General features: G+C 37.8%; 1 protein-coding gene and 1 long non-coding RNA gene across 3 annotated transcripts; one reads left to right on the forward strand and one right to left on the reverse strand.

Moving 5' to 3' along the window:
- Window positions 1–1368: 1368 nt before the first annotated feature.
- LOC120414307 (uncharacterized) lies at window positions 1369–5895 on the forward strand. The gene is made up of 2 exons (XR_005605069.2): window positions 1369–3495; window positions 4836–5895. It is a non-coding gene; the product is annotated as an uncharacterized LOC120414307 (long non-coding RNA).
- Window positions 5131–24236, reverse strand: LOC120414305 (zinc finger RNA-binding protein). 2 transcript variants are annotated; one of them, XM_039575444.2, is made up of 8 exons: window positions 24077–24236; window positions 18346–18476; window positions 16419–17993; window positions 16130–16357; window positions 10262–10377; window positions 6667–6762; window positions 6251–6602; window positions 5131–6192 (listed from the first exon to the last, which is right to left on the reverse strand). In XM_039575444.2, exons 1-8 carry the CDS (start codon window positions 24121–24123, stop codon window positions 6104–6106), a joined length of 2634 nt encoding a protein of 877 aa, XP_039431378.1. In that variant the 5' UTR covers window positions 24124–24236; the 3' UTR covers window positions 5131–6103. The 2 variants fall into 2 exon arrangements, with proteins under 2 accessions (XP_039431378.1, XP_039431379.1); XM_039575445.2 differs by lacking the exon at window positions 24077–24236 and having other exon boundaries at window positions 18346–18830.
- Between the last annotated feature and the right edge of the window lie 1630 nt (window positions 24237–25866).

Here is a 25866-nt window from a genome sequence, read left to right on the forward strand (position 1 = left end):
ACTAGTAAAAGAAGTCCTTTTTGAACAAAAAACTTCATTTCAAGACTATTTTATCCTGAGTAACAAAACACTGCCCATGATTGTGGGATGTTATTGTGCCTCCCACAATTGGGTACTAAAGCCCTATGTCAATTTTTATGTACAACGTTAAAAAACACGATTAAAAACCATTTCTGATAAATTTTTTTTCATTTTAATGCAATTTTTTTTTTGACAAGACAACATTTTTTCGATGGATTAACTATGGTCCCCTTGGAACGAGCTGTCAAGTAGGAGCTTTTCTGTCAAGAAGGACCGCGAGATTAATTTTTCAAAATTGATTTAAAAATCCATTTTAAACTCTTTGTGGTCGTACAAAGGGTCATTGTACTCAGAAAAATAAGTTTTATCGCTGTAAACAATAATATCAACAATCTAAGCTTCATTTTAGGACCCAATTGGGGAACACCTGAATTTAACTGATATTTTCACAAAAAAAGTTATCAGACCATGGATAAAGCATCACTAAGCTTGAGTTTCATTGGTTCCAGTGTGTGAAGTCATTATTTTGTAGAAAAATATGTATTCATGGAGAGATCCAAAGTTTGTTTACATCCGTAAGAAAAAAAGTGTTCCGTATTTGTGGATTTCAAGGGTCAAAGTTTTTCTTCAAAAACTTGATATAAAAGCTAAAATTTGTAGTTTTCCGATACAGCATTTAAAAGATCGCAAGAAAAGCTTTCAAATGAAGGTAAAAGCGAATCATTGAGTTCATTTATCGATTTGTTATGATTTTTTGAACATTGGCCGATCTGTAAACTGTTCCGAATATGAGGGATGACAGTACTACAACCATAAAAATGGTTTTGTGGAGACTGGGTCTCCCACGTGTCGGAAACCCCGACGTGGCCGAGCCACCACCGGACTGTTCGATCGCTGCTGAGGAACCGGACGTGCTGCCGAACGCTGACAGCTGTGAGTGCTGACGTGCAGAGGCAGGGGGTTGACATCCCTGCACACATATTGAGATCCATAGACAGGGGGGCGCTATGCGGGCCCACACAGATTTTATGGGTTGAACTGAAAAAATCGTATGAAAAGTGGGATTTGGAACTCAAAAAGTCATGATTTTTGGTAAGGGTGTGGGCAGTTTCAAGTTTGTCGAAGGATCTCAAGTCAATCAAATCAGACCACACTTGAAACGGAAAATCAAGCTCACGTTCAAGACAAACTACGCCAACTTTCACTAAATACGCGGTAGGGTCTTCCCTTGGTCGTTCGCTGTGGGTTGTGAATTGCCTGCTTCTCTTATGATGGTTCGGATGGGGGAGCATGCTTATTTATTTCTCGAAATTTGGTGACGTGATGGGAGCAAGGGCGTCTATGCGAAGTGTCCTTACACCTGCTACAAGCCAGTCAACTCAACTGGCATCAAGATTGGAATTCTGAAACGGAATTCAATTCGAATCGTTTACGTATTCCGTTTCAAACGCAACAAACGGAACGTACACGGAATCGGTTGTTAAAAAAAACACTCCAGAAATGATACAACAATTTTTGAGAATTTATTTTACGACTTTGATTTACTTCATTCTGAGCAAAAACAAAATCCAGCATTCTGAATTTTAAAATTCGGTCTTATGGATTTCAAAAATTATTTATGTTTTGGAATTTCGGAACTGATGTTACTTGAGCAGGGAAACGTTAGCAGGGAAAATTTTAGTTCTCGTATTGGTCACCAGATGGCGTCATTGAAATTCAATTTCCCTGCTCACTTCACATCGTCAGCAGGGAAAAAATTGTGAAGACAGCAGGGAAAGTGAAATTTCCCTGCTAACGTAAATAGGATTTTTTTAACTATAATTTTTATCGTAAATGCAATCTTTTCAACAATATATTTGCTTTGATGTATAATTAGTTTTTTTACGTATTTCAATGCCTTCGAATCTGAACAAATATTTTCCTTGCTAACGTATCAGTTACTGAGCCAGAAGAAAATTCATGAATCATAAATCACAAAAATCGGCGTTTTCAAACCAAAATAATAATTTAAGTTTAAATTTACATTCAAACTTTTATACAAATGTACTCAAATATGTTGGTGTAAAATATTTTCAAATCATTCCTGTTCTTCAAGTGTTCAGCAGTGAATTCTATCATTGGGGCGTGGCTTATTATTGTGATGAGCATTTTTCTTGCTAACTTCACAGTAACCAAGCTTTTTGTTTTTTTTTATACAGGCTAAGGTCATGTAGAACTATTTAAAAAAATAAATGAGTAGGTATCTATTTAATTTAACACTAGCACATTTTACTACCTTTTCATAAAAGTACGATTGTAATGTAAACTCAAATAAATATTTTGTTTGAAATAACAATATCACATCTTTTCTGGTTGGATAACTCTTAAAGATTTGGATTTCCTTGCAAATATTTCTGTACCATTAACCGCTTGGTATTAGAATTTTATTTTAAAACAATTAAATTTCTATTTTTTCGAAATTTATATTTTTTTTTCAGACAGTCCCAGAATCAATTTTTTAAGTGAAGTCCCAGACAAATCAAAATTTTTTCCCTGCTAACGTAACAGTTTACTGAGTTAAGTGTTACTTCAGCAGGGAAAACGTAGGCCACGTCCCGCAAACGACCCACAACGTCGTCAGCAGGGCAAATAGTTGTGAAGACCGCAGATTTATGTTTTTTTACAGGGCCATGTATGGTGGCAAAGCTTTCACCTCATATGCGGTAGTTTGAGAGTTCAATTGCATTTGATATTTTTTCCCGAACTTATATGGACACCTTAGGGAAATCAACCAATACCGTAAACTGGGGTCAATCGGGACACATGGGGCGAATTAGGACAGCAGAGACATGAAATGACATGAGAATCGATTCCATCAAACAAATCATGAAAATGTTGGCAATTGTTAATTAGACGATTAAAAATGTAAAAATTGAGCAAAAAGGGTTGGTCAAGCCTGATTTAGCTAATGGAGGAGAAGCTGTATATTTTTCATGTTAAATAACGTAACAGTTACTGAGCCAGAAATAAACTTGCCAGAAGAAGCTAGTGTAAAATTAAATACAAACTACTAATTTATTTTTTAAATAGTTCTACACAGACCTTAGCTTGTATATAAAAAAAACAAAAAGCTTGGTAACTGTGACAAAAAAAAACTGTGAAGTTAGCAAGGAAAATGCTCATCACAATAATAAGCCACGCCCCAATGATAGAATTCACTGCTGAACACTTGAAGAACAGGAATGATTTGAAAATATTTTACACCAACATATTTGAGTACATTTGTATAAAAGTTTGAATGTAAATTTAAACTTAAATTATTATTTTGGTTTGAAAACGCCGATTTTTGTGATTTATGATTCATGAATTTTCTTCTGGCTCAGTAACTGATACGTTAGCAAGGAAAATATTTGTTCAGATTTGAAGGCATTGAAATACGTAAAAAAACTAATTTAAGAGCGAGTTTTTCACCGATGTGAAACAGGTCGTATCGAGGTGCTCCAATTTGGATGAAACTTTCAGCGTTTGTTTGTCTATACATGAGATGAACTCATGCCAAATATGAGCCCTCTACGACAAAGGGAAGTGGGGTAAAACGGGCATTGAAGTTTGAGGTCCAAAAAACATGAAAAATCTTAAAATTGCTCGCATTTCCGTAAAACTTCATCAATTCCAACTCTCTTAGATGCATTCGAATGGTCTTTTGAAGCCCTTCAAAATGTGCTATAGACATCCAAGATTGGTTTGACTTTTTCTCATAGCTTTTGCAAATTACTGTTAAAAATTGATTTTTTTAAAACCTCAATATCTTTTTGCAACAGCCTCCAACACCCATACTCCCATAGGTCAAAAGTTAGGGAATTTGATGGACTATAAGCCTACGGTATTAACTTTTTGGCCAATCGCAGTTTTTCTCATAGTTTGACGATTTTTCTAGAACAAACATTTTACAACGTTAGTTTTTGCCCTGTAGGCCGCCATAGCGGCATTTTTTGGTCTCAATTTTGTCATATTCGGAATCCTCGGACAATTTCACGTAAGTTAGAAGTATTGGAGTTGTAAATTTGATTGGAAAAATTGCCGTTTAGAATAAATTAAAATATTTTTTAACAATTTGTTGGATTGGGGGTAAAACAGGTTTTCGCCTACTTGATACAGCATTTGACGCATTGGTCATAGGGTTAATAAGATCTTTTTCTTTTTTCAAAAATGTTATATTTAATTATTTTTTAAAGAAATATTACAACTCCAATACTTCTAACTTACGTGAAATTGTCCGAGGATTCCGAATATGACAAAATTGAGACCAAAAAGTGCCGTCTTCTCGGTCTACAGGGCAAAAACTAACGTTGTAAATTGTTTGTTCTAGAAAAACCGTAAAACTATGAGAAAAACTGCGATTGGCCAAAAAGTTAGTACCGTAGGCTTATAGTCCATGAAATTCCCTAACTTTTGACCTATGGGAGTATGGGTGTTGGAGGCTGTTGGGAAAAGTTATTAAGGTTTTAAAAAAATCCATTTTTAACAGTAATTTGCAAAAGCTATGAGAAAAAGTCAAACCAATCCTGGATGTCTATAGCACATTTTGAAGGGCTTCAAAAGACCATTCGAATGCATCTAAGAGAGTTGGAATTGATGAAGTTTTACGGAAATGCGAGCAATTTTAAGATTTTTCATGTTTTTTGGACCTCAAACTTCAATGCCCGTTTTACCCCACTTCCCTTTGTCGTAGAGGGCTCATATTTGGCATGAGTTCATCTCATTTATAGACAAACAAACGCTGAAAGTTTCATCCAAATTGGAGCACCTCGATACGACCTCTAGAACAAACCGAGCAGAATCTACAAATACTGCCTCTTAAATACATCAAAGCAAATATATTGTTGAAAAGATTGCATTTACGATAAAAATTATAGTTTAAAAAATTCCTATTTGCGTTAGCAGGGAAATTTCACTTTCCCTGCTGTCTTCACAATTTTTTCCCTGCTGACGATGTGAAGTGAGCAGGGAAATTGGATTTCAATGACGCCATCTGGTGACCAATACGAGAACTATAATTTTCCCTGCTAACGTTTCCCTGCTGAAGTAATATCAGTATTTCGGATAGCAAAACAATTGAAACTATAGCTCTGCGTTATTCATTAAGAAGAAATACTTCAAATTTGTTTATTACATACTCACTATCATGAATTTACGGTTCAATTAGTTGCTCGTGTATCTAAACTGGTTGATGGAAACTATTTTAGGATCGCTATAGACTTTTCCCTCGTTTTTCTCGAGTTGAAAGTTTATGTGTTTAATATTGTTTGTTGGTTTATCATTGTTTATTCTAGTGTATGTATCAATTCACACAAACTCTGGGCAGCGGGGATGTTTCTCCCCGCTTTAGCCTCAGAATTGTGTGTTTTATTTTAATTTTTGCTTGCCCTTTGTTGATCATAATTTTTTTGATGTCGAAATAGTAGAGGTTAAATACATTTATATGATTTTTTTTTGTGTTTCACATTCCAAACAGTTTAGTTTACTAAGATTATTTTTACCATTTTTTTTTCTTTCTTTTTCTCACGGTTTAATGCGAAGAAGAGTAGGAACATAAAAAGATTGAAAATAATTTTCCAGATACTTCTCCATTTTCCCTAAATTGACCGTCAACAAACAAGTTGGATTGCCAAATGCTTCTAGTTTTTTTTATTTTGCTTTTTCCTGAATAGTTCCTGTTAGTTTAAAATTGGGAGGAAATAATACGGTCAGTGTGTTGAGGATTACCTTCTGATACGAACATTTTTCAAAGATCCTGGCAAAGGTTGATAGTTATACGTTTAGTTTTTTCTCAATTTGTTTTCTTGATTTAGTTTTTATCTTCATGTAGTGCGATATATTTCAGATCAAAAGTGACTTTTTTCTTCCAAATTTTTCCGTTTATTGATCGCTGAGAGACAACTATATTTGTAGCATCATCATAATTAAATCCAATACTTTTTTGTTGAGTGTTTAGTGTGTTCTCTAAAATCCTCTCAATCGATTTCATGTATGTTTTAAAGTGGTTAAAATTCTAGCTGACAAGTACCTAAGTGTAACAAAAGAGCTCCCTCTTCCGTACAGTCTACTTGCCACTTTCGGTGTCCATGTCCACCACGTTGGCGCCACCGCTGTCCCCTTTGCCATCCTCCTTCTTGACCATCTTGCCATCGGCTGAAACAAAAATACAAATGATTAGAAATTGCTTTCTTAACGCGCACAAATCGCTTACCTTCATTGTCGGCTCCCTCGGTTCCGGAACGCCTGCGCTTGCGGTTGAAGCGCCAGTTGCGGTTGCCGACAAACTTTGGCGGCGGCAGCGGTTCCATGCCGAGCACCTTGTGGATCTGCCGGAACGCGATGAACCGGAGGAACATTTGCGCCGACACGGTCACGTCCTCGCGCTGCTGCTTGCTGAGCGTCGCCAGCGCGTCTTCCGGCTCCTTCTCGCACGGATCGAGCAGTCCGGGCCCGTTGATCAGGATCGAAGAGGCCAGTGCCTCCATCACGCGGCGCATGCACTCGCCCGGGGTCAGCGGACCGCCCGCCGACGAGATGATCTTCTCCGTGAGCAGTTCCATGGCCTGTTATGTTACGGGTGGGAATGTTAGTCTAGCTTCAGCTATCGATCCAAGGAGTCGATCTTACCCACTGCGAAATGTGTCCCCAGATGGGAATTCTGTGGCACAAATCACGCATGATACGCATAATCATCACACACGATTGCAGTCCGGTTGCTCTAGCCTTAGGGAGGATTAAACAAATGAGAGAAATTAGACCCCAGATCTCGAAAAAGCGAGCGTCATTTTAGAAATCTAATCTAAGTTTGATTAAAGTGGTCTAATTTGCTACAACGCACGCGCGCTGTGTAAAATTGCAAAAAAGTCAAACCAAAACAAATTGTTCACATTTTTTTTGTTTGTTTCATCACTCACATACACACGATAAATATGGGTTACGTTTTTTTTTGGATTGTTCTTCAATGATGAAATTGCTTGTTTGTGCTTGGTCTTAGCTAGGAGATATAAATTTCTGCATCATTTTTGTTCTCTCGTTGAAGGAGATTTAACGGTGCTACACTTTTGTAAAAGATTTTTATCAAAACACGAATTTCTTAAATAATGACACTCCCTAATCTAAATATACCAACACAAGATCTAGCATTAAACATCCTAAAACACTTACACAGTACAGCAGAAATGTATTTTTTTGGGTCGCTGAAATCAAAGTTTGTGTTCTTAGTAAATTTGCTCAGATTTACTCCAAATATATATATATTTTTTTTCAAAATGCTTCTGACTAATTTTCCTCAATTTCACCATTTTTATTTTATATGCATGCATGCAGAAGTCAATTTGTATAAGAAAAAATCTCCCAAGAATGAGTCAAAGACAAATTTGAGCCACCCTACTTTAAATGTTGTCTGTATGGGACACCATCCATAAACCCCGTGGACCGTTGTTTGGAAATCTCAAAACATGGGTTTCCGTAGTCTAATCCCTCCTTAACCAAAGGTGTCTCCACAGCTAGGGGAAAAACCCGAAGCAAATCGAATTTGCACCCGACAGCAAGCCTACCGCTGTTGTTCCTGTCGCGGGTAGCAACAGTTCAACAGGATTTCACTATTTTACCGGTTTTGCTCCACCGTCAAATGGAATTATGCACGAAAAAATCAAATACATAATCAAATATCCTATGTCCAAGCAAAACGAAAAATAAAAAAATTTGGATGACAAAATATCTTGGGGCCATTCCACTGACGTGCCACCCCATACATTTTTTTGAGAAATTTCTGTCCGCAAATTCTCCAACGAACACCAACTCCATCTACCTTCAGGTTCGCTGAACTAATTCTTTCCCCCGCACGTGTTTTCGATATTGCGTGTATGCTTCAATGTGTAATCTGCGTCGTTTCAATAAAATCTGCGCTCAGAACGATTTTGGAGTACGCTATTCGATTCGCGAAAGCGCTTGCCAGTTTATGCTGACTCCAACAATCCATTGCATGTAAACATTGGCGCAAAGCGAGAGGAGAGAGCTAGCGCAAGAGAGGGAAGAGAGAAAAATCGGTTGACAGATTGTTCTCTAGAAGCAAAAACGCCAAACAAGAAGAAGACAACTGTGGTCAAAAGTGGTTTGCTCGTGGCACGTCAGTTCGTCAGTGATAAAACTTTGAAAAAAAAAAAATATATATTTTTAGAAAAATGAATATTTTATGAATTTATGATATTCAATTATAAACCATATCCATAAATGAGATCACAATGAGATTTTTAACGTTTGTTATTTGAGAAAATATAATTAATTTTCGCTTGTGAAAAACTTATATTTCGTTTATTATGTGTTTCTTAAAGCCTAACTATCGTGGTGATTATTGCATTCTATCGTAATATTACGATCGTAATTTGTCGACACACGATTAAGATTTCTCTCTCTGAAATTTTTTAAATTTGAAAATTTTTGAAATTTTTGAAAAATTTTTCATTTTTTTTTATTTTTTTCATTTTTTTTCAAATTTTTGAATTTTTGAATTTTTTAAAATTTTTGATTTTTTTTTAATTTTTAAAACTTTTGAATATTTTGAATTTTTTGAGATTTTTAAAATTTTAGAAATTTTTGAAATTTTTAAAATTTTTAAAATTTTAGAAATTTTTGAAATATTTAAAATTTTAGAAATTTTAGATTTTTTTTAAATTTTTGAAATTTTAGAAATTTTTGAAATTTTAAAAATTTTAGAAATTTTAAAAATTTTAGAAATTTCAAAAATTTTAGAAATTTTAGAAATTTCTGAAATTTCTGAAATTTTTGAAATTTTAAAAATTTCTGAAATTTCTGAAATTTTTAAAATTTTTAAAATTTTTAAAAATTTAAAAATTTTAAAAATTTAGAAATTTGAAAAATTTTAGAAATTTTTCAAATTGTTATAATTGTTGAAATTTTTGAAATTTTTAAAAAAATTTAAAATTTTAGAAATTTTTCAAATTGTTATAATTGTTAAAATTTTTGAAATTTTTAAATTTTTTGAAATTTTTAAAATTTTTAAAATTTTTGGAATATTAGAAATTTTTAAAATTTTTAAATTTTTTGAAGTTTTTAAAATTTTTGAATTTTTTTGAAATTTTCGGAAATTTAAAAAAAAAAATTTTTTTAATATTTGAAGACGAGCTTCGAACCCATATCGAGATTTTCTCGATCGTCGGTCGTAATTTGTCGATGGAAGATCGTGAAATTACGATCGAATGATCTCAATCTACCATCGACAAATTACGATCGTAATATTACGATTTAGAAATTTCGATTGTGAGTCGAGAAATTACGATCGAAATATTATGATCGAATGCAATAATCACCATGTATAATTCGCAATATTAACCATTGTTTATGGATGGATCCCGTACAAATTTAAATTGGTCCTTCCGTCAAAATACAATTTTAAATTATTTCCTGGCTTTGGCAACATAAAAATCATCTCATGTTGCCAAAACGGGATGGCATTGTAAAATCTGTAAATTAAAAAAAAATCAAAAATGTAAAAAAAAGTTTTATTAAATAATCGTTTAATGAAATCTAATCGAACACATTGAAAAAATAGAAAAAATATATTAGAATTAAATATTTTTTTTTCTAGAATTTTATAAATGAATATACTTAATTTAATAATAATAATTTCAAAATTAAAAAAAATCTTGATTTTTAAGGTTTAATTTTTTTGAATTTTTTATATTTCTAACCCTGGTTTGTCAGTACTAGTCGGGCACCAGAAAATGAGTACCCGACTGATACCGATAGGATATTTTCTTCTGAAGTTGAAGGGTTCTTTTTTTGAAAAGGTGATATTAAAATTTTTTTTTTGTTATTTTGTTGTTTTTGAAATTACCTTAAGTCAGGGGTGTTCAAAAACAGCTAAAAATAAAAAAAATGGGGCTTTCCATGGAATAAATCTTTTTTTTTAAATGACCATATCTTTTGGTTTGATTTTCAAAATGAAATGTTGACCATTTAGAGCAAATCTGTTTTTACTAGGAACACGAACACTTTGTTCTCAGAAACAAAAAAAAACAAATCTTGTTGCACTGTGTAATATCAACTGAAACTGTTAAAAAAACGACTCAAACTTAAAAAAAAATAATCTTATGATGAAATAAAGACAGAGATACCTAATAAATATAAACTATATAATGGTTAAGTTTTTAAGGTAGAAATAGTAGTAGTAGTAATAGAAAATAGTCTCATTTGCACAAACCTGGAACCACTTCGCGTGTCGCAGAGCAGCAAGTGCCTGGAGACAGGGCTCCCGTGGCAGTAAATCTTCCGCGCCGCCCTGGGTGGCCTGCTCGTTGGCAGTCGCGCTGTTTGCATCTGGTGTGTGTTTGTTTTATGGTTTCGATTGTTGTTTTTTTTAAGCGAGATTTTTTTTTTCGATTTTGTTTTTTTTTCAAAGAATAAATGGAAAAAGAAAGGGAATATCTTCGGTTATCGACAGGGTGTTTGACCATTTGTGTGTGTGCCGTGTGAGTGGTTCTTTTGCCGGCCGGGGCAAGCCCAAAAGACAAATCACTTTGGTTTTGATTTCGCTATTGTTTTTTTTTTTTTTTGTTTCAACATGAAAGGATCAATGATAGTCATCTGCAACTGCGCGCACGTACGGACAAGTGTGAAAGAGAGGAATTCTGCCAGACTAGCATTAATCGCAATCAGTTCAATTCGGAGCACCGGAACGATGAAAATTTGCAAAAATTAAAAATAAAGGGTTCGTGATGGTCAAAAATCCTGTTTTGGTTTCGTTTTTTTTTTGTTTTTTTCTTTCTTTGTTATTCTGTGTGTTATTCTGGGTGGAGTTCCAAGTGGTAACTTGGCAGCAGTAGCTAGATTTATGTACGCCTAGCTAATCCATGAAGCACTGCGTGTTTAGAAGTTTCATAAGGAGTGAGAGTAAGAGCCCATCCACTCCAATGCATCATTATCCAAACACCAACGTGGATGTCATCTCGAAGTGTTCAAGAAGTGCCAGGCGTAATGCGGAAGAGAACAATAGCAACAGATAGATGCAACCGGGGACCGATGACATCCAGATTGTTTGTTTTTCCCCTGTGCACTGGTGCGCTTTCGGTGTATGGTCGTGTTTGGTTTCACTTGTTTCTGGCTTCTGACCTCGTTTTATCCATTTTTCTTAAACGACTAGACCCGTGTACTGTGCGTGTGGGTGTGTGCGTGCGTGACGATTGGCCAATCGCGTTGTTTGACCTCGTACCAGCATAAGGGCATCTCCACAGTCCGGCGAAGGAAACCAAAAACTTATGGTTCAATTTATTTTTTCATTTGGTTTTAACGTTATAAAAATAACATTAAAAATATATATTAGAGCAAATAAATCTACGATTTTAGGATTCAAGAATTTTGAAATTATAGTGCAATATTTTTTTTTTAATTTGAATAATAAAACTGTGGAATTTTATAATTTAATGTTTCATAATAATTTTATAATCCTAATTTCAAAGTTTTCTTATTATCGAATTATCTAGTTTTTAAATTTTATAATGTTTAGGATTTTGCTATTCAAGAATTTAGAAATCCCATAGTTTTTTATTTTAATTTTATTATCTTAAAATTTTGAAAAAAATATGATTTTTACTTTTTTAATTTAAGAATTACAAAAATTGTAGAACTTAAGAATTTTATAACAGGTCTATTGTCCTTTATTGCCATTCTACGCAAATTGTCCCATGTAATTTTTGGACGATTCTGACTTTTTATCATTTTTAAGTTTAGTTTTACGTATACTTTCAGAAAAACACATAAAACTTTCGCAATTCGCAATTTTCAGTGTAAGAACGGGCCTTGACCGATCTTATGCACCAGGTTCCCGACGAACACGCACTGCCCTTACACCTACATCTCACCCTTGCTCTGAGTCAGTACGAGCAGCACGCTAGAACACGCTTTGAGTGTTCGTGCCAGGCATGCACACCTTCTTTTCCGGTTACGCATTTTAACTCGGCCGGGGGTGGTACATTACGTAGGGTTTGATGCAAGTATAAGCGCCTAACCATTTAAAGTGTGCCTATCAACTTTCATTAAAGCAAAAACTGTTTTATTTTTAGTTTGAATTCAAAAATTAGTTGTTATTTTACTGTGTTTTGTTTTCTCCTGAAATCTTTCCTAGTGTTGAGTCGTGTTTTTATGTTGCTATTTCTTTTGTCGCGGTGTTTTGTTACAACTTTTGGTCCTAAGCATTTTATAAAAGTTTTTCAAAAGTACAATAGTAATATTTGTGTTAATTCTTTGATCACTCCAAAAATTGAGTAAGGGCTCGAACCTCATTTGTTTGAAGAAAAGGGTGAAGATTGAAAACAATGGACAGTGAAAGAAATATACTATTTGAAGAATCAATAGTAAAAGAAAGATAGTAATTTATGAAGTAGATAAAGAAATTAACAATAATTAATAAATAGAGGTAACAAACAAGCTTAGACTGTATTGAGGGTAATTTATAGGGCAGATGAAAAATTATTCAAATAGATAAATAAAGAAAAGGCAGATGATAACAAAATTGACATCGCTGCCAAATTAAGAGAAAGCAGAAAGTATGTTACAGCAGCATCAATTGGTAAAATAGAGTGAAAAAGCGTTGAGAAATAAGAGAATCAAATGAGTAAAATCGAAATCAAATGGAGGATAGTAAACAGAAGCCGCGTTAGAAAATCAGTGAAACAAAAATAAACAGAAGATAGGTGGTAGCTGAGAATGAAGAGAAGAGAAACCCCGTTGTGCGATGTTTCAGGTACATCCACAGCAGTTGACTCAACATACTGCGAATCAAAACAATACCGTCTACAATCACAAATTACTTCCCTTTCCCACATTGTCGCGCACCTTTCTTTTAGCCGTCTCGACTTTGACCCGCGGTGGTCAAAGGTTTACGATCCGTTTCCACAGGCCACCAGCTAGGTCATCATGAAAACCAAGCCAACGTGGAGGTAAGAAAATAGGACACTTGCAAGGAACCAGAGCTATACTGTCTTGATCAAGTATGATCTAACAGGACTACGGACGTAGTCAGTGACGCTCCTTCCAGGATGTTCCTCGCCTGAGCGTCAACTGAAGAGGTATCATCAGCATCATTCGCACTTGGCCTGCAAAAAACACATAAAACTAGTACTTTATTAAGAAAATCATTGAAAACAACACCAAGTCTGTTTGTCTGTTTACCTGCAAGAGGATTACAAATATGGGTGATAAAATGTTAACCGGAGTGATTAGGGACATATAGGGCGAATAGGTACCCACGGGACATTTATGCGTAGAAAAACAGATATCGATGGAAAAATTTCAATCGCGTTTTTCTCAGTTGCCCTTTTTTGAACATGGGACAATTATGCGTAGAACGGCAGTTTAGAACTTATACAAAATGTAGGAAGTTTTAAATTTAGAAAATTATTTATCATTTCTACATAATTTCTAAATTTTTAAATTTTATGTTTTTAGAATTTCAGAATTTGAAGTTAAAAAAATAAGCTTTTTAGAATTATTTTATTGCAAAATTTCTGATTTTTTTTATAAATTTAGATTTTTTCAATGTTGGTCAGAACTTTGCGCCAGTTCGATTTTTCCATGATCTGTCAGTCGAACATTCTACAGGGGTAGCTTTGTTCAATGGTAGATGACAGGCGCAAATTTTTGCGTTTGCGTCTGGGCCGAACGGACAATCTTGTTCATACCTTTAGAATTAACAATAAAAAAAATAGGAAGTTTAAAATTTAAGAACTTGACAATTTCAGAATCTTAGAATTTTTTTACTAAGATAAAATTGATAGAATTTCTAAATTTTAGAATTCTTTGCTCTTAAAACTTCAGAATTTTATAGTTTAAGAAATTAAGAATTTTAGAATTCTTTTATTTCACAATTTCAGAATGTGTATAATTTTAGATTTTTTAAATGTTGGTCCTTTAGAATTCATAATAAAAAAAACAGGATTTTTTTTTAAATATAAGAACTGGACAATTTTATTCATCTAAGAATTCTGCTGAGATAAAATTTATATAATTTCTGAATTTTAGAATTCTTTGTTTTAAGATAAATCATTTAGAATGATAAAAATTGCAGAATATCAGAATATTTATATTTTTTTAAATGTTGGTTTTTAGTATTTTCAAAAAATGTAAGAAGTTAAAAAATTAAGAACATAACAATTTTAGAATCTTAGTCGTAGTCGTAGTCTTAGCCGGGTTCGATGGTGTAGTTGTTAGCGTGGTAGCCTCTCACCCCAGCTGGCCTGGGTTCAATCCCAGACGGACCCGGTGGCATTTTTCGAAACTAAATTTGCCTGATCACGCCTTCTATCGAATGGGGAAGGAAAACGTCGGTCCATTTGCGTAAAAGAGGTTTTGGGTGACTCACCATACATAACCTTCGGATGCCGATAAATTTGCAACAGACACCACAACAGACCCGGGGTCGTTCAAGTGGATTGCCTTGCTTTTAGAATTTTAGAAAGTTAAAAACTATAGATTTTCAAAATTTTAGAATTCTATGTTCTTAGAATTTCCGAATTTTTAAGTTTAGGAAATCAACATTTTAGAATTTTGAATTTATAATTATAGAATTTCAGTTTTCGAAAATTTTGTAGAGACACATGTCGTCTATGGATAAGTTGCGTAAACACATAATGTTTTGAAAAAAATGTTTTTTTTTTTCAATAATTTTAAATTTTTAGATATAAATTATTTCAGTATTTTTAGTTTTCAGAATTACAAATACATACATAAGTTAGAATATCAGAATATTTATAATTTAAGATTTTTTAAATGTTGGTCCTTTAGGATCTATTTATTTATTTTTGGTTGTATGAAATTTTTGAATTTCAAAATTTTAAAGTTTTAGAAATGTAGCAATTTTGACTCTAGAATTTCAGGTTTTAGGAAATTTTATAATTTCAAAAATTTTTAAATGTCATAATTTTTTTTTTAATAAATAATATTTTTTGGAACTTATTTTTTAATTTTAGATTATGATATTTGGGAATTTTAAAATTTTTAAGCTTAAGATAACTATTATTGTTGAATTTTGGAATTTGAAAATTTTAAGTATTTTCGTTTTGTAGACACATTCTGCCTTGACGTCAAACCGTCAGTTTTGGAAAAAAGGTCCCTGACCACCGGAGATGTTCTGGTTTTTTTTTTCAGAGGTGGTAATATTTTAATGTTTGTAAAAGTTGTTTTTAACTATGTAGAATCCATGCACAACAACCATTTTTCTTATGCAAAATTTGCTGAACTTTTCAAAAAATAACTTTCGAGTGCCCACGATTGAGTTTTAGGCGTGAAAGCTTTGAAAAACTGGTTGGCCAAAATCATCACACATTCACGAAAAATATCATAAAATTCTGATAACTCGTGCCAAGGAGGCCAAATTTGATATGCTCTCGCGTTCGCCCTCAAGACTGGAGATGCCCTAAGGCGCGAAGAAAATAGCTCAATCGATATCGACACGCCGGCCGGGTTGATGTCCTGCATACTCTCTCCGCCATGGTAATAATAACCGTCTCACCGCTGATATTTGTGCTTAAGCCGGGGGCACTTTCTCGAAGCGATATCGATTAAACTGTTTTTGTCACAATTCTACATTCGCCGGTTATCACACCCTTTCGCAATCATCAAGGGCTAGCGTGGTGTGATATGTTATTCCGAGGCCTTTCACAACACACACACACACATACTCATGCACAATTGCTTGTGTCCTTGTGACGGGGGTGGGCGTAGCGCGCCCATGGAATCGCTCTACAGTGCTTCGAAAAAAATATCAAAAAAACTTTCACGTTTTCCCATATTTCTTTCTCGGTCCACAGCAGAGGAGGAGCATTAAAAAAAACGTCCGATTTCGAAACACCAATTTCATCGTATACTCTCTGTCTGAGGTACGGGTGGGTTCATCAACATCAACATGAGATCCTTGCAATAATTAGAGGGAAAACAGAAAACTCAAACCAACGGGCTGGCGGCAGCAGCAGCAGAATCGTATCATTGAAAGTGGTAACTCGAAATCGTGATTTGTCTTTGAAGGCGCGCCGGATCGCGGAACGAGGTTCACAACGACGGAACGGGTTCCACTTACCTTCGCGCAGCAGCGGCGACGTGAGCGAAATTTTCACCGTAATTGTGCCGTCCGTCACGGCGACCGCGCCCTCCGTCGGCGCCATCGTGACCGTGTACTTTTGCTCTTCGGCGACCTTCTTCAGCTGGAGGGGCAGCTCGGTGACGACGCGCTTAAGCAGCGTCGTGGTCGGCTTTTCCGCGCACAGCACCACCAGCTGGACGGTGTTGTCACCGTGGAGGAGGAGTCCTAGAAGGAGGAGGGGGTTGTTTGTTAGTTTTGGGCGTTTTAGCTTTGACAGCTGACTTACCCTTTGCAAGCAGACCGACTCGCATGACGCCCTTGAGCAGACGGACGGTGCCGCCTTCGGCGTCCTTCTGGAACGAGATCATCTGGTTGGCATCGGCCTTGTTTTGATCGTCTGGCTTGGTGGCGGCGGCGGCAGCAGCCGCTTCACCTTCCTTCTTGTCATCCTTGGCGGGGGTGGTGGCAGCGGCGGCGGCGGCGGTTGATGAGCTACCGCCTGAGGTCATCACGTCCGACACTAGCTTCAGCGCGCGTTCGGTGTGGGAGACGATGCGCTGAATTGTCTGCAGTTCTTCCTCTTTCGGGTAGATCTCGGCGTGGCGTGCAACCACGTGACGGTCGTCGGAAGACTCGGGGCGGCGTCCTGGGAGCATTCCGAAGAACGGATGACGTCCAAACTGGCGCATTCCGTGGTCGGCACCGTCGTCCATTTCGGCTTCGGCCATGCGACGTCGGTTCCAGAACTCTTCCTGCATGGCTTGGCGGTGGGCACGCGCTTCGGCCATTTTCTTCTGCTTCAGCGTTGGCTTGATGTCGACGAACAGATCCGGTTGGACCTTCTTCTTGTACTGGAGACGATGACGGCGGCCCTTCATGTGCATCTCCTTGGCGTTCGGGTCGTTGAACTTGCACTCGCACAGTTTGCAGCTGAAGCTGACCAGTTTGCCTTCGTCGTCCTTGATTTCCTCGATGTAATCGCTGCCCACCGGCTTGACCGATTCATCGTGTTCGTCCGTGACTTCGCCGTCCTTTTTCTCCTCGGTGTTGGGAGCCGGGTCGCAGGCCGGAATCGGCTTGCCGAGCTTGGTGTGCAGTTTGACCACTTTCTGGTGCTTGGCGCCACGGACGTGGGCCGCGTAGGCGTCGTTTCCGGTGCAGGTCACGTCGCACAGCTCACAGTGCAGACTGTTGGCGGGTCTGGCTGGGGTGGCCGTGCCGGGCTCGGATGCCTGCTTCAACAGCAACTCACGCTTCTTGTGCTTTTGACCCTCGAGATGTTCGCGGTACGTTTGCGGCCCGGCGCAGCTGATTTTGCAAACGTCGCAGTAGTGAATTGGCTGCGGCTTCGGCGGTGGCTTGTTACGTGGCTTGTACGGCATCATACCTCCGCCGGGTATGTTCTTTTTGTAGCCCTGCCAGCCGCCACCACCGCCGCCGGATTGTTGGCCACCGACCGCATTGGAAGTTTTGGTGTTTTGCTGCTGCTGAGCAACGTACATCGTCGTAGCGCTGTACAAAGCCGCGTCGTAGCCCGAGTACGTGTTCTGGGCGTTTGGGTTCACGGCCTGGGCCGATGCCGCCGACTTTGGTGCACTGTTGACAGTGGTCACCGTCTGGGAGAAGCCGCCCTGCTGCTGCGGAACGTACGCCTGCGGCTGTCCCGTGTACTGGGCCGTCGTTTTGGCCGGCTGGAAGTTGATGACCTTGGGACCTCCCGCTCCCGCTCCACCCGTTGTATCGTACGCCGTCGGAGGTGCCGTGTACCCGGTGGCCGTTGCTCCTGCCTGCTGGTAGTACGTCTTGCTCGTATCGTACTGAGTCGTACGACCGTAACCGTAATCGTAACTCGCTGCAGTTGCTACAAAAGAGAACAAGAGAAGCAAACTCGAAATGCAATTAATCAATTTAGGGTGCGAAACGGAACACGTCCGGTCACGACATCACGATAGTCGTCAATAAAAACATTCTTCCAGCCAAACTACCGGCAAGGCGTTTCGGGTTGCATCGATATGCTAAAAAAAATTATAATTTTCCATGCGCTCTTCTTTGACACATTTTCCACACTCCAGAGAGCAGGGGGAAAATAGAAAGAGAGCGAGCGAAACGCCGCAGGTAAAGAGGAGGCAAAGAACCTGGCCCCCTTTCCACCCGTTCAAAACTTAAAACGCTGCGGTTTTTCCCCCAAGGTGCAATGACCTCCGGATACTCACTTGCGTAGGTTCCGGGAGTGGCCGCGGTCTGGTACGCCTGCTCGTAGCCGGTCCCTGGTGCCGGTGTGGCCGCGGGCGCTACTGCATAACCCGTCTGCGTCGTCGGGTACGCGGTTCCGGTGGCGGTCGTGCTGCAGCAGGTCACAATCGTCGTCGTCGTCGTCACCGGGGAGGAACAGAAAACAACATACATGAATAACAATTTTTTTTTTTTTTCGTCGGTGGCAGGGAGTCTGTCCCCGGACCCGGAAGCAAAGTTCTTTTCTTTCTTTCCACGGGAGGCTGCACGCACGCACAAACAGAACCCAAATCACACACACTCGCAAGACTCGCAAGGGGTCCGCAAATCGGAACCAGACGCACGACGACGGCGACTTTCGAGATTCGATCGATTTTTCGCGTTCTGAATGGACCGTCCCGGGAAAACGAAAAGTGTGAAAAACGCCGTCGTCGCCGCTGTGTGTCTCCTTCTCGTCAGACGGCCATTATGAATGAAGTGAGCGAAAATGAAATCCTCAACCGGTTTTTTTTGTTCCTTGTTGTGGTTGGCTCACTTCTCACCACCCACCCCGGCGGTGCTTCAAAGGGTGGAGTTTTTGAAGAAAAAAAGATTTCATTCATGTAAAGAACAGCTGATAATTATTAATTCATTCTTAATTCAAGCAAAACATGTAATTAGGCCAATGTCGAAGTGTAAACAAAGAGTCTATCATGCTCGTTCCTAATATCAGCATCCACTGAAGTGAGCAGGATAGACTCTTAGTAACACACTTCGTACCCAGCCTACTAAGCGGTCGTATCTGAATGATGCTGGATAATTATTAATATTTAAAAAACAAATTGCTGTCTTTTTTGAATGAACCCACTGTTATTGAACACATCCTTAAATCCTTTAATTTTCTTGTTACATAGTAGACTATTTTGTTTTCCAATCATTTTTTTCTTTTTTTCCTTTTTTTCACTTTTGCTTCCTTCTTAAACTCAGTTTAAAAAGTTAGTTTTCCGACACAATTATCTTTATTCTATAATTTTGCCTTTATCGCCATAATCTATGCACTTTCTTTTATATCATTTCAGATTTCTCTTGGTGAAAACCAATGGAGTTTGACCGGATATTTAAAAAATAATTGTTAACACTAAAATGTATTGAATATTGTATTAAAACGATGTAGGTTTTTGGAGCTACTGCAATTAATCAATCAATAATCTGGAGTGTTCCTTGAAAATTACTCATACCAAGTACACCAACTAGTAGAGCAGCCTTTTGTGAACATTTCTGTTCAATTTGACTTTTACCAAAAGTTATACATATTTCTTTTACAAAAATATTTCCCAGGTGTATTGAGGTTTTGCAGCGCGACTGTGTTTCAAATGTAGGTGGCGCCAAAATGAGGTTACTTGCCAAAAATCGTATTCCTTTCTGCTGGATTGAAGAACAAAATCCCTTTTTTCTCATGATTCTCTGCATCAATCTTAATGAAACTGGTTGCAAAAGACGAGAAAAAATTTTTGCTTTAAAATAATGAACATCATTTTTTGGGCGCGCAAAAATTTGTGAACTTTTTCTTTAAAAAACATGTTTCGGAACACGAAAAAATGAGTTTCCTCGTATATATCAATGAAATAAACAGTTATATAGTTGATAACAGATGTGTTCACGTATATTCAACAATTTTCATTGATTTTTGACAGACTTTCTTGCCAAATAGTCCAAATTACCATCGCTTTCTAAATTCACAGTTTTCTCATAGAAAAATCAAACAAATATTGGAAAATTGAACACCAAATTGTTGGAAATAATTTTTCTCATCTGAATCCGGCATAAGTTTTATAAAAATGTTGATTATGAAGGAAAAAACACATTTTTTCAAAAAATCATAGGTTTACGCTATTTATTTATAGGTGGCGACATGTGTCTTTTAGCTTTGCTGCAAATCCTCTATTCTGGTCTGACGAGAATGCACTGGAGCCCACGCAATGTCTATTATCGGCTGAGTTCTTTTTTATTCAGCGCTCTTTTGTGTTGTGTGCTTAGTGCTGCCATTTGTGACGAGACACGCGCTGCTGGTGGTGTTGGTGGCCCAAGGCTGTATATCAAAGGTACTCGTCATCTTGCTTTGCATGAGTGTGAGTGCATGACTCCGTGCCACTAAAACCAAAACAATAACAAAAGAACAATGGACCGTGCCAGGAAAACCAAAACAGAAACAATGTCAGTGTCAGTGGAGTGAGAGAGTCAGAGATAGCGATTTTGACAACCGCACTACTACACACTCAATCGCGAGTACCTTAGGTAGAAAGCCATGTTGGTGGCCAGCCTCCGTTCTTTATTTGCCTTCGCTGCTCGCTTGGCTTTCGTCAGCCATTTGATTAGAATTAGGTTTTACGCCGACTCAATTTTTAGGTTAGAAATTTGACAGCTTGGCTGCGCTGTTTACATTTTTTTTTCACGTGTTTCTCATTGAAAATGTGTGTGCGTGTGCGCTCGTGACGTCACGTTGTAAAACCTAATAGGTAAACGTCAAGTTTCAGTGCGATTGTTTATTTTTTAATAGCGCTTGCTAAATAATTACATGGTTCGAGGTTATGTTTCAAGTGAGTGGCTAAACCATGTCCCAAAGAACATGTTGGAAGCAATTTTATATGATAAGCGCTGTGAAAACGTTAGCGCAAGTGAAAAAATAGTGATGGCGACTTTCGTTAAGCGGTTAAGCTCTTGCGTATGGATGTGTGTGCAGTCTAAGTGATGAGAAAAGGTGCCTCAAAACATAAATTTTAAGTAAAAGTGCACTAAATTTGATCTTGTTGTCCAGTAAAAGGTATAAATTTGTGTTCTTACTCTTGGCGGAGCTGTTGCTGGTAAGTTTATGGCTTTATAAAAATCAGTGACAGTCATTTTGGACCTTTGATCGAGCAACAAACTCTCCATATGCTGAAGATAGGTGTTTGATCAGAATATGTATATTTCTAAACATTGAAAAAAAAATGCAATTTAATGGAAATATTTTTTTTCTTGAAGATTCACTTTTTTTTCTTTTCATGAAAAGATCACTGCATGCATTATTATATTTAATTGATTATATAACAGCACTATTATACTGCCGCTCGAAGCTAGTCCGTCCCATATCTAATTTCGTGAATTTTGAGGTAATGATGCAGTTTGGTTCAAAATCATGTAAACTATCAGAAAAACCAATAAAATGTAGTACTTTGTTCTAGAAAGCCGGAGAAAATCCACTTTTTCGTGAAATTCTAACACGTAGCCTTATGGGCGGGACAACTTTGACACGCGTTTTGCTCGGCTTGCTGTTTTTACATATGGGACGGACACGATTAGAGCGGCAGAAACTGTAAACTGCAATGCTTAAATTTTGCGATACGTAAAAGATCGCTCTCTTTGATATTATAACAGGCAATCAATTATTGGAATTTGACTAAAATGGTGTTGTAGAACTCGAATTTTGAGATAAGAAAATAAAACAAATTGTTTTTTCTATGATTTCTCGATTACGTTGCTTAGAAAAAGTTCTATAAATTTGATTATCCTAAGAAACCTTCGGATAAGGCTGTTGCTAATATTTTTCATAGTTTTTGTAACTTTATCTTTGCCAAGAAGAAACAGTTCAAAAGTAGTCTTGGATTCTGACCTTAGTTTTGTAAGGCATTGTGGCCTGATTTTAAGCACCGAGAATAACATTTCGCCCGTAATTGTTTTTGTAACAGTTTGCGTAGTATGATTGTAGATGAGGCTTAACTTGTAAGATTCTCTTATAAAAATCCGCGCTTATTTTTTCTGTAACTATTTCTAGTAGAGGTTGGCAAAATCGCTCTTTTTAAGGAGCCGCTAATTTTCGCTCGCTCATTAAAATGAGCGGCTCTTTTGAACGAGTCTTTGATAAAAATGCTATTTAATGTATGGGGTGATTATTTAAATAAAAAAGGTGCAGGTGGTTATGTTCTACATGACCAATATGACAAAGAACTTTGTACAAAACTCCTAAAAAATATTCTATTTTATTTTATATTTTTAAAACATTGCCTATGTATTTAATCCTAAATAATTTATTCCTATAAAATGTTTTCAATCTTTGGCACCTCTGTGGAAATAAATTGGCAAAACAAGTATGGTTCGGAAAATGTCCAATCAAAATGCTAATTTTCATGTCCAGTATCAAAAACCATGAATTTTGATACCCATATTGCCCCAAGTCGAATAGTTCGATTAATGTCCCCTCGGTAGAACCTTCCTCCAAGGGAATGGCCACTCCGGGTGTGGCCAATATCCTATAAATGTGGTCCCAAGCCCATTGCCCCAAATCATTCTGGTCTGGTGACCGTCCTTACAATCTTCATAAGAACAGAATTCCTCCCAATTTAGTGCACAAACTGTGTCTTTCAATGTGTGCGTGTGTGTGTGTGAGCAATAAAATTACCACCGTGGATCCGCCTTTGTCGAAACCTCGTCAGGCACTGAATTTTTCTGAGGCTATCTGTTAGCTTAAATAGTTCGCATGAAATGTGGCAACAGTGGTGCAACATTCTCGCGTGACAATTCCACGAAAACAGGAGAGAAGGCAAAATTTGCTAAATGCTCTCAGCCAATCAGCAGCCGGTATTTTTCCTGCATTCATTTTTTATTTTCATCTTAACTTTTGAATACTTTAACAAAGTTTGATCAACTTTGTGAAATAGTCTTCTTGCAATTTAAGACTTCCCCTTTCGTTTGGTGGATAAAGCATGCAGATTGCTTGAATTGGGTGGAAGATATAAGCGTTTAAACAATTACACAAATCGTTACACTTTCGCTTCGCGAAATTTTGGATTGACACCCGTAGACAGTGCCCTTAGGACAAAGTTCTTTGTCAAAACAAAAAAACGAGAAGTATCGCTTGAAACCCAGGTCTTGACGATCTCTATGTTAATTTTTCTACTCGAACCGTTTGAATAATGGGATGGGGAAGAGCACCCAAACTTAAATCTAGGGTTTGGAGAAAATTACCGTTAATTTTACAAAATTGCCTTTATTTCTGCTGGCTATGCCTTTGTGCTCTCTTCTGCTAACAAGAGAGCACAGAGGCATCGAAATGCTTTTATTTTATTTTGACAAAATATTTATTCTGCGAGCATTTGTCTACATTCTGATCCAATCGATAAAGTCAATGTCAAAGTTTAATCGGGCAAGAGATTTTTTTCAAAAAAATCATTCGCCTTTTTAGTGAACCGGCTCTCTGAGTTCTTTTTTTACCCACCTCTAATTTCTAGCATTCAAAAACTACAAAACTGACATCCCAACTCTGACCAAAAACGAAATTCTCACCTCAACCCACCGTTCTCACCAGCGCCTCACTAACCCCACTCACGTCTCACTCAGTCATCGCCATCTGTCTGCGTGAAGTTGTTGTAAATGTCAAGCGGCGATCCGGCGGTGGCGCATCAGAGCCGCCTGCTTCGCACTCACACACTCGCACACACACACACAACAACCCCATCTGCCCAGCTACAACTTCCTCCCTTCTCTTGCTCTCTCCCTCTCACACCAACTGGCAGGCTGGCTTGCTGTGCTGTGCTGGTCGGGTCAGCAGCCATGGAGGAAAATTTTCCACCAGCACCCCGTGCGGGTTGAAACTTTGACGCGAGATTTTCGCACCGGAAAACACCACCCCCACGCTAAACTCCACCACTTCCGGGTGCGGGACCCTCCAGGGAACACTTTTGGCACAGATTCACTTACCCATACTGCGTTGCACCATGCGGAAATCCAAAGTAGTTGTTTGCCATTTTTTTGGAGCACTCGGTTTGGTCGCCGTCGCAGCACCACTTTGATGAGTGAGAGTGTGGTGAGCGAGTCGAGAGTGAGATGAGCGTGAGCGAGCCGATCCGACTGCACGCTGAAAGCAAACGCATCGTTTTTGGTCGAATATCATACTGTCAAAGTAGGGTGATGCTTTTCGCAAAAAGATTTACACTCAAAATATTGTTCACCACAATGTTGCATGAAAATATAGGTGATTTTTTTCCATATGGATGTTCATGCTTAATCTACGTGAAGCTCAGGAGGCTAGGCTTCATCCATTTTCGAATAAACCAATACAACCATATTCCACATCACAAGAATTTCACGTCAATCTTGCAGTGTATTCATGCAACCTCTACCTTCCCGGAATGAAATCATCACATGATTATCTAGTGAAATTGAAAGTACGGGGCGTTGGGGGAGGGGGGTTATTTCGCTTTTGTTGTATTATTAATGATTTCAAAAAATAAAAAATGGGATTGTTATTTTAAGTTTTTATTTTCGAAATTTCCCGATTTTCATTAATACTAACACACTTTAAAATTACAACACAAAACTCTGCCAATCACAATTCACAATATTTTCCTTTGTATTGAAATCTCCGACATCAGTAATCTCACACGCACACACACACGAATGGTCCATGTTTCCGGCTTATCGCTTGCGGGGGAGTTTAGGGAAATCAGTATGGCTGTTTTGACAACTTCGGTTGGCGGCCAGTGCCTTTTCTCCTTCTTTTCAGCCCGCTTCGCTCCTTTGGTGACTTTGCTGGCCAGTCCCGCTGAACCATGCGCATCTCTAGCCTTATGCTACTGTTGGTAATGATGGAGGCACCGATCGCGCAGAATTTCTGGTTCCGTGGGCTACAAAATAAAAACATAAAAAAATGATTCGAAACTTAGCTAAAATGATGACGAAAATCTTCACTGAAATACTTACATTCGCAAATATAAATCTAACTTCTAATTTTCTAACCAAATCCACCATAACAGACAAAATAACTGAAGCCATGCTCAGGTGTTGAGCACCAGCAGCAAACTGATTGTCCCCATCAGACTTCCGCGACCGGCTCAAAATTTTCAGACAGGAAAATCACGCAACGTTCAATCTTAGTTCATCGTCGTCACTTTTCACCACAATATTGCATGAATTGGTTAGTGGATATTTTCCATACCACTTTCCATGCGAATGTGACATGAACTTAATGCAAACCAAAATCAGCTGACTGCAAGCCACGCCTCTAATTTTTCAGGCATGAATTTCACGTGACATTTAGTTGTGTTAGTATGGGTTGCGCGGGTAGCGTGAGAATCAAGTACGGTTGACGTGAATTTATTGTGAAAATTGCATGGCTCATGTGAAACGGTGTTTGGGACCAGAAATCGGCTGCCACCGGAATTTTCATGCAACTCTGTGGTGAAAGGTTTTATGAGTGTAAGAATCGATGCGAAAAAATGCATGATCAGCACCAATTTTAAGCAATTGCAAGGATCAGCAAGGATTCCTCACTTGTATTCTCCCCTCTTGAAAAAAAAAGCAATAGCATACCAAAATGGTACGTAAATAAATAATTAAAAATCTTTTTATTGGGAAAGGATTACCTGATCTATATAAAGTCTTCAGCTGAGTTGTAAGTGACGATGAGGACAATTAAGAAAAAATGTGTTATGCCTGGTAAGATAATTAAGCATTTTACGGTTCTAGGGATTGCTTATTAATAATATTTA

This window comes from Culex pipiens, chromosome 3 (genome assembly GCF_016801865.2).
Source record: "Culex pipiens pallens isolate TS chromosome 3, TS_CPP_V2, whole genome shotgun sequence".
NCBI classification, from domain to species: Eukaryota; Metazoa; Arthropoda; class Insecta; order Diptera; family Culicidae; genus Culex; species Culex pipiens.

Excerpts from the sequence above, each read along its gene's own strand:
- LOC120414305 (XM_039575445.2), bottom strand. The coding sequence starts at position 18,538 with ATGTATGTTGTTTTCTGTTCCTCCCCGGTGACGACGACGACGACGATT. Across the intron at positions 10,378-16,129 it reads GTCGCCGCTGCTGCGCGAAG|ATGCAAACAGCGCGACTGCC; the intron begins GTAAGTGGAACC and ends AACACACACCAG. Across the intron at positions 6,603-6,666 it reads GGGGACACATTTCGCAGTGG|GCCATGGAACTGCTCACGGA; the intron begins GTAAGATCGACT and ends GTAACATAACAG.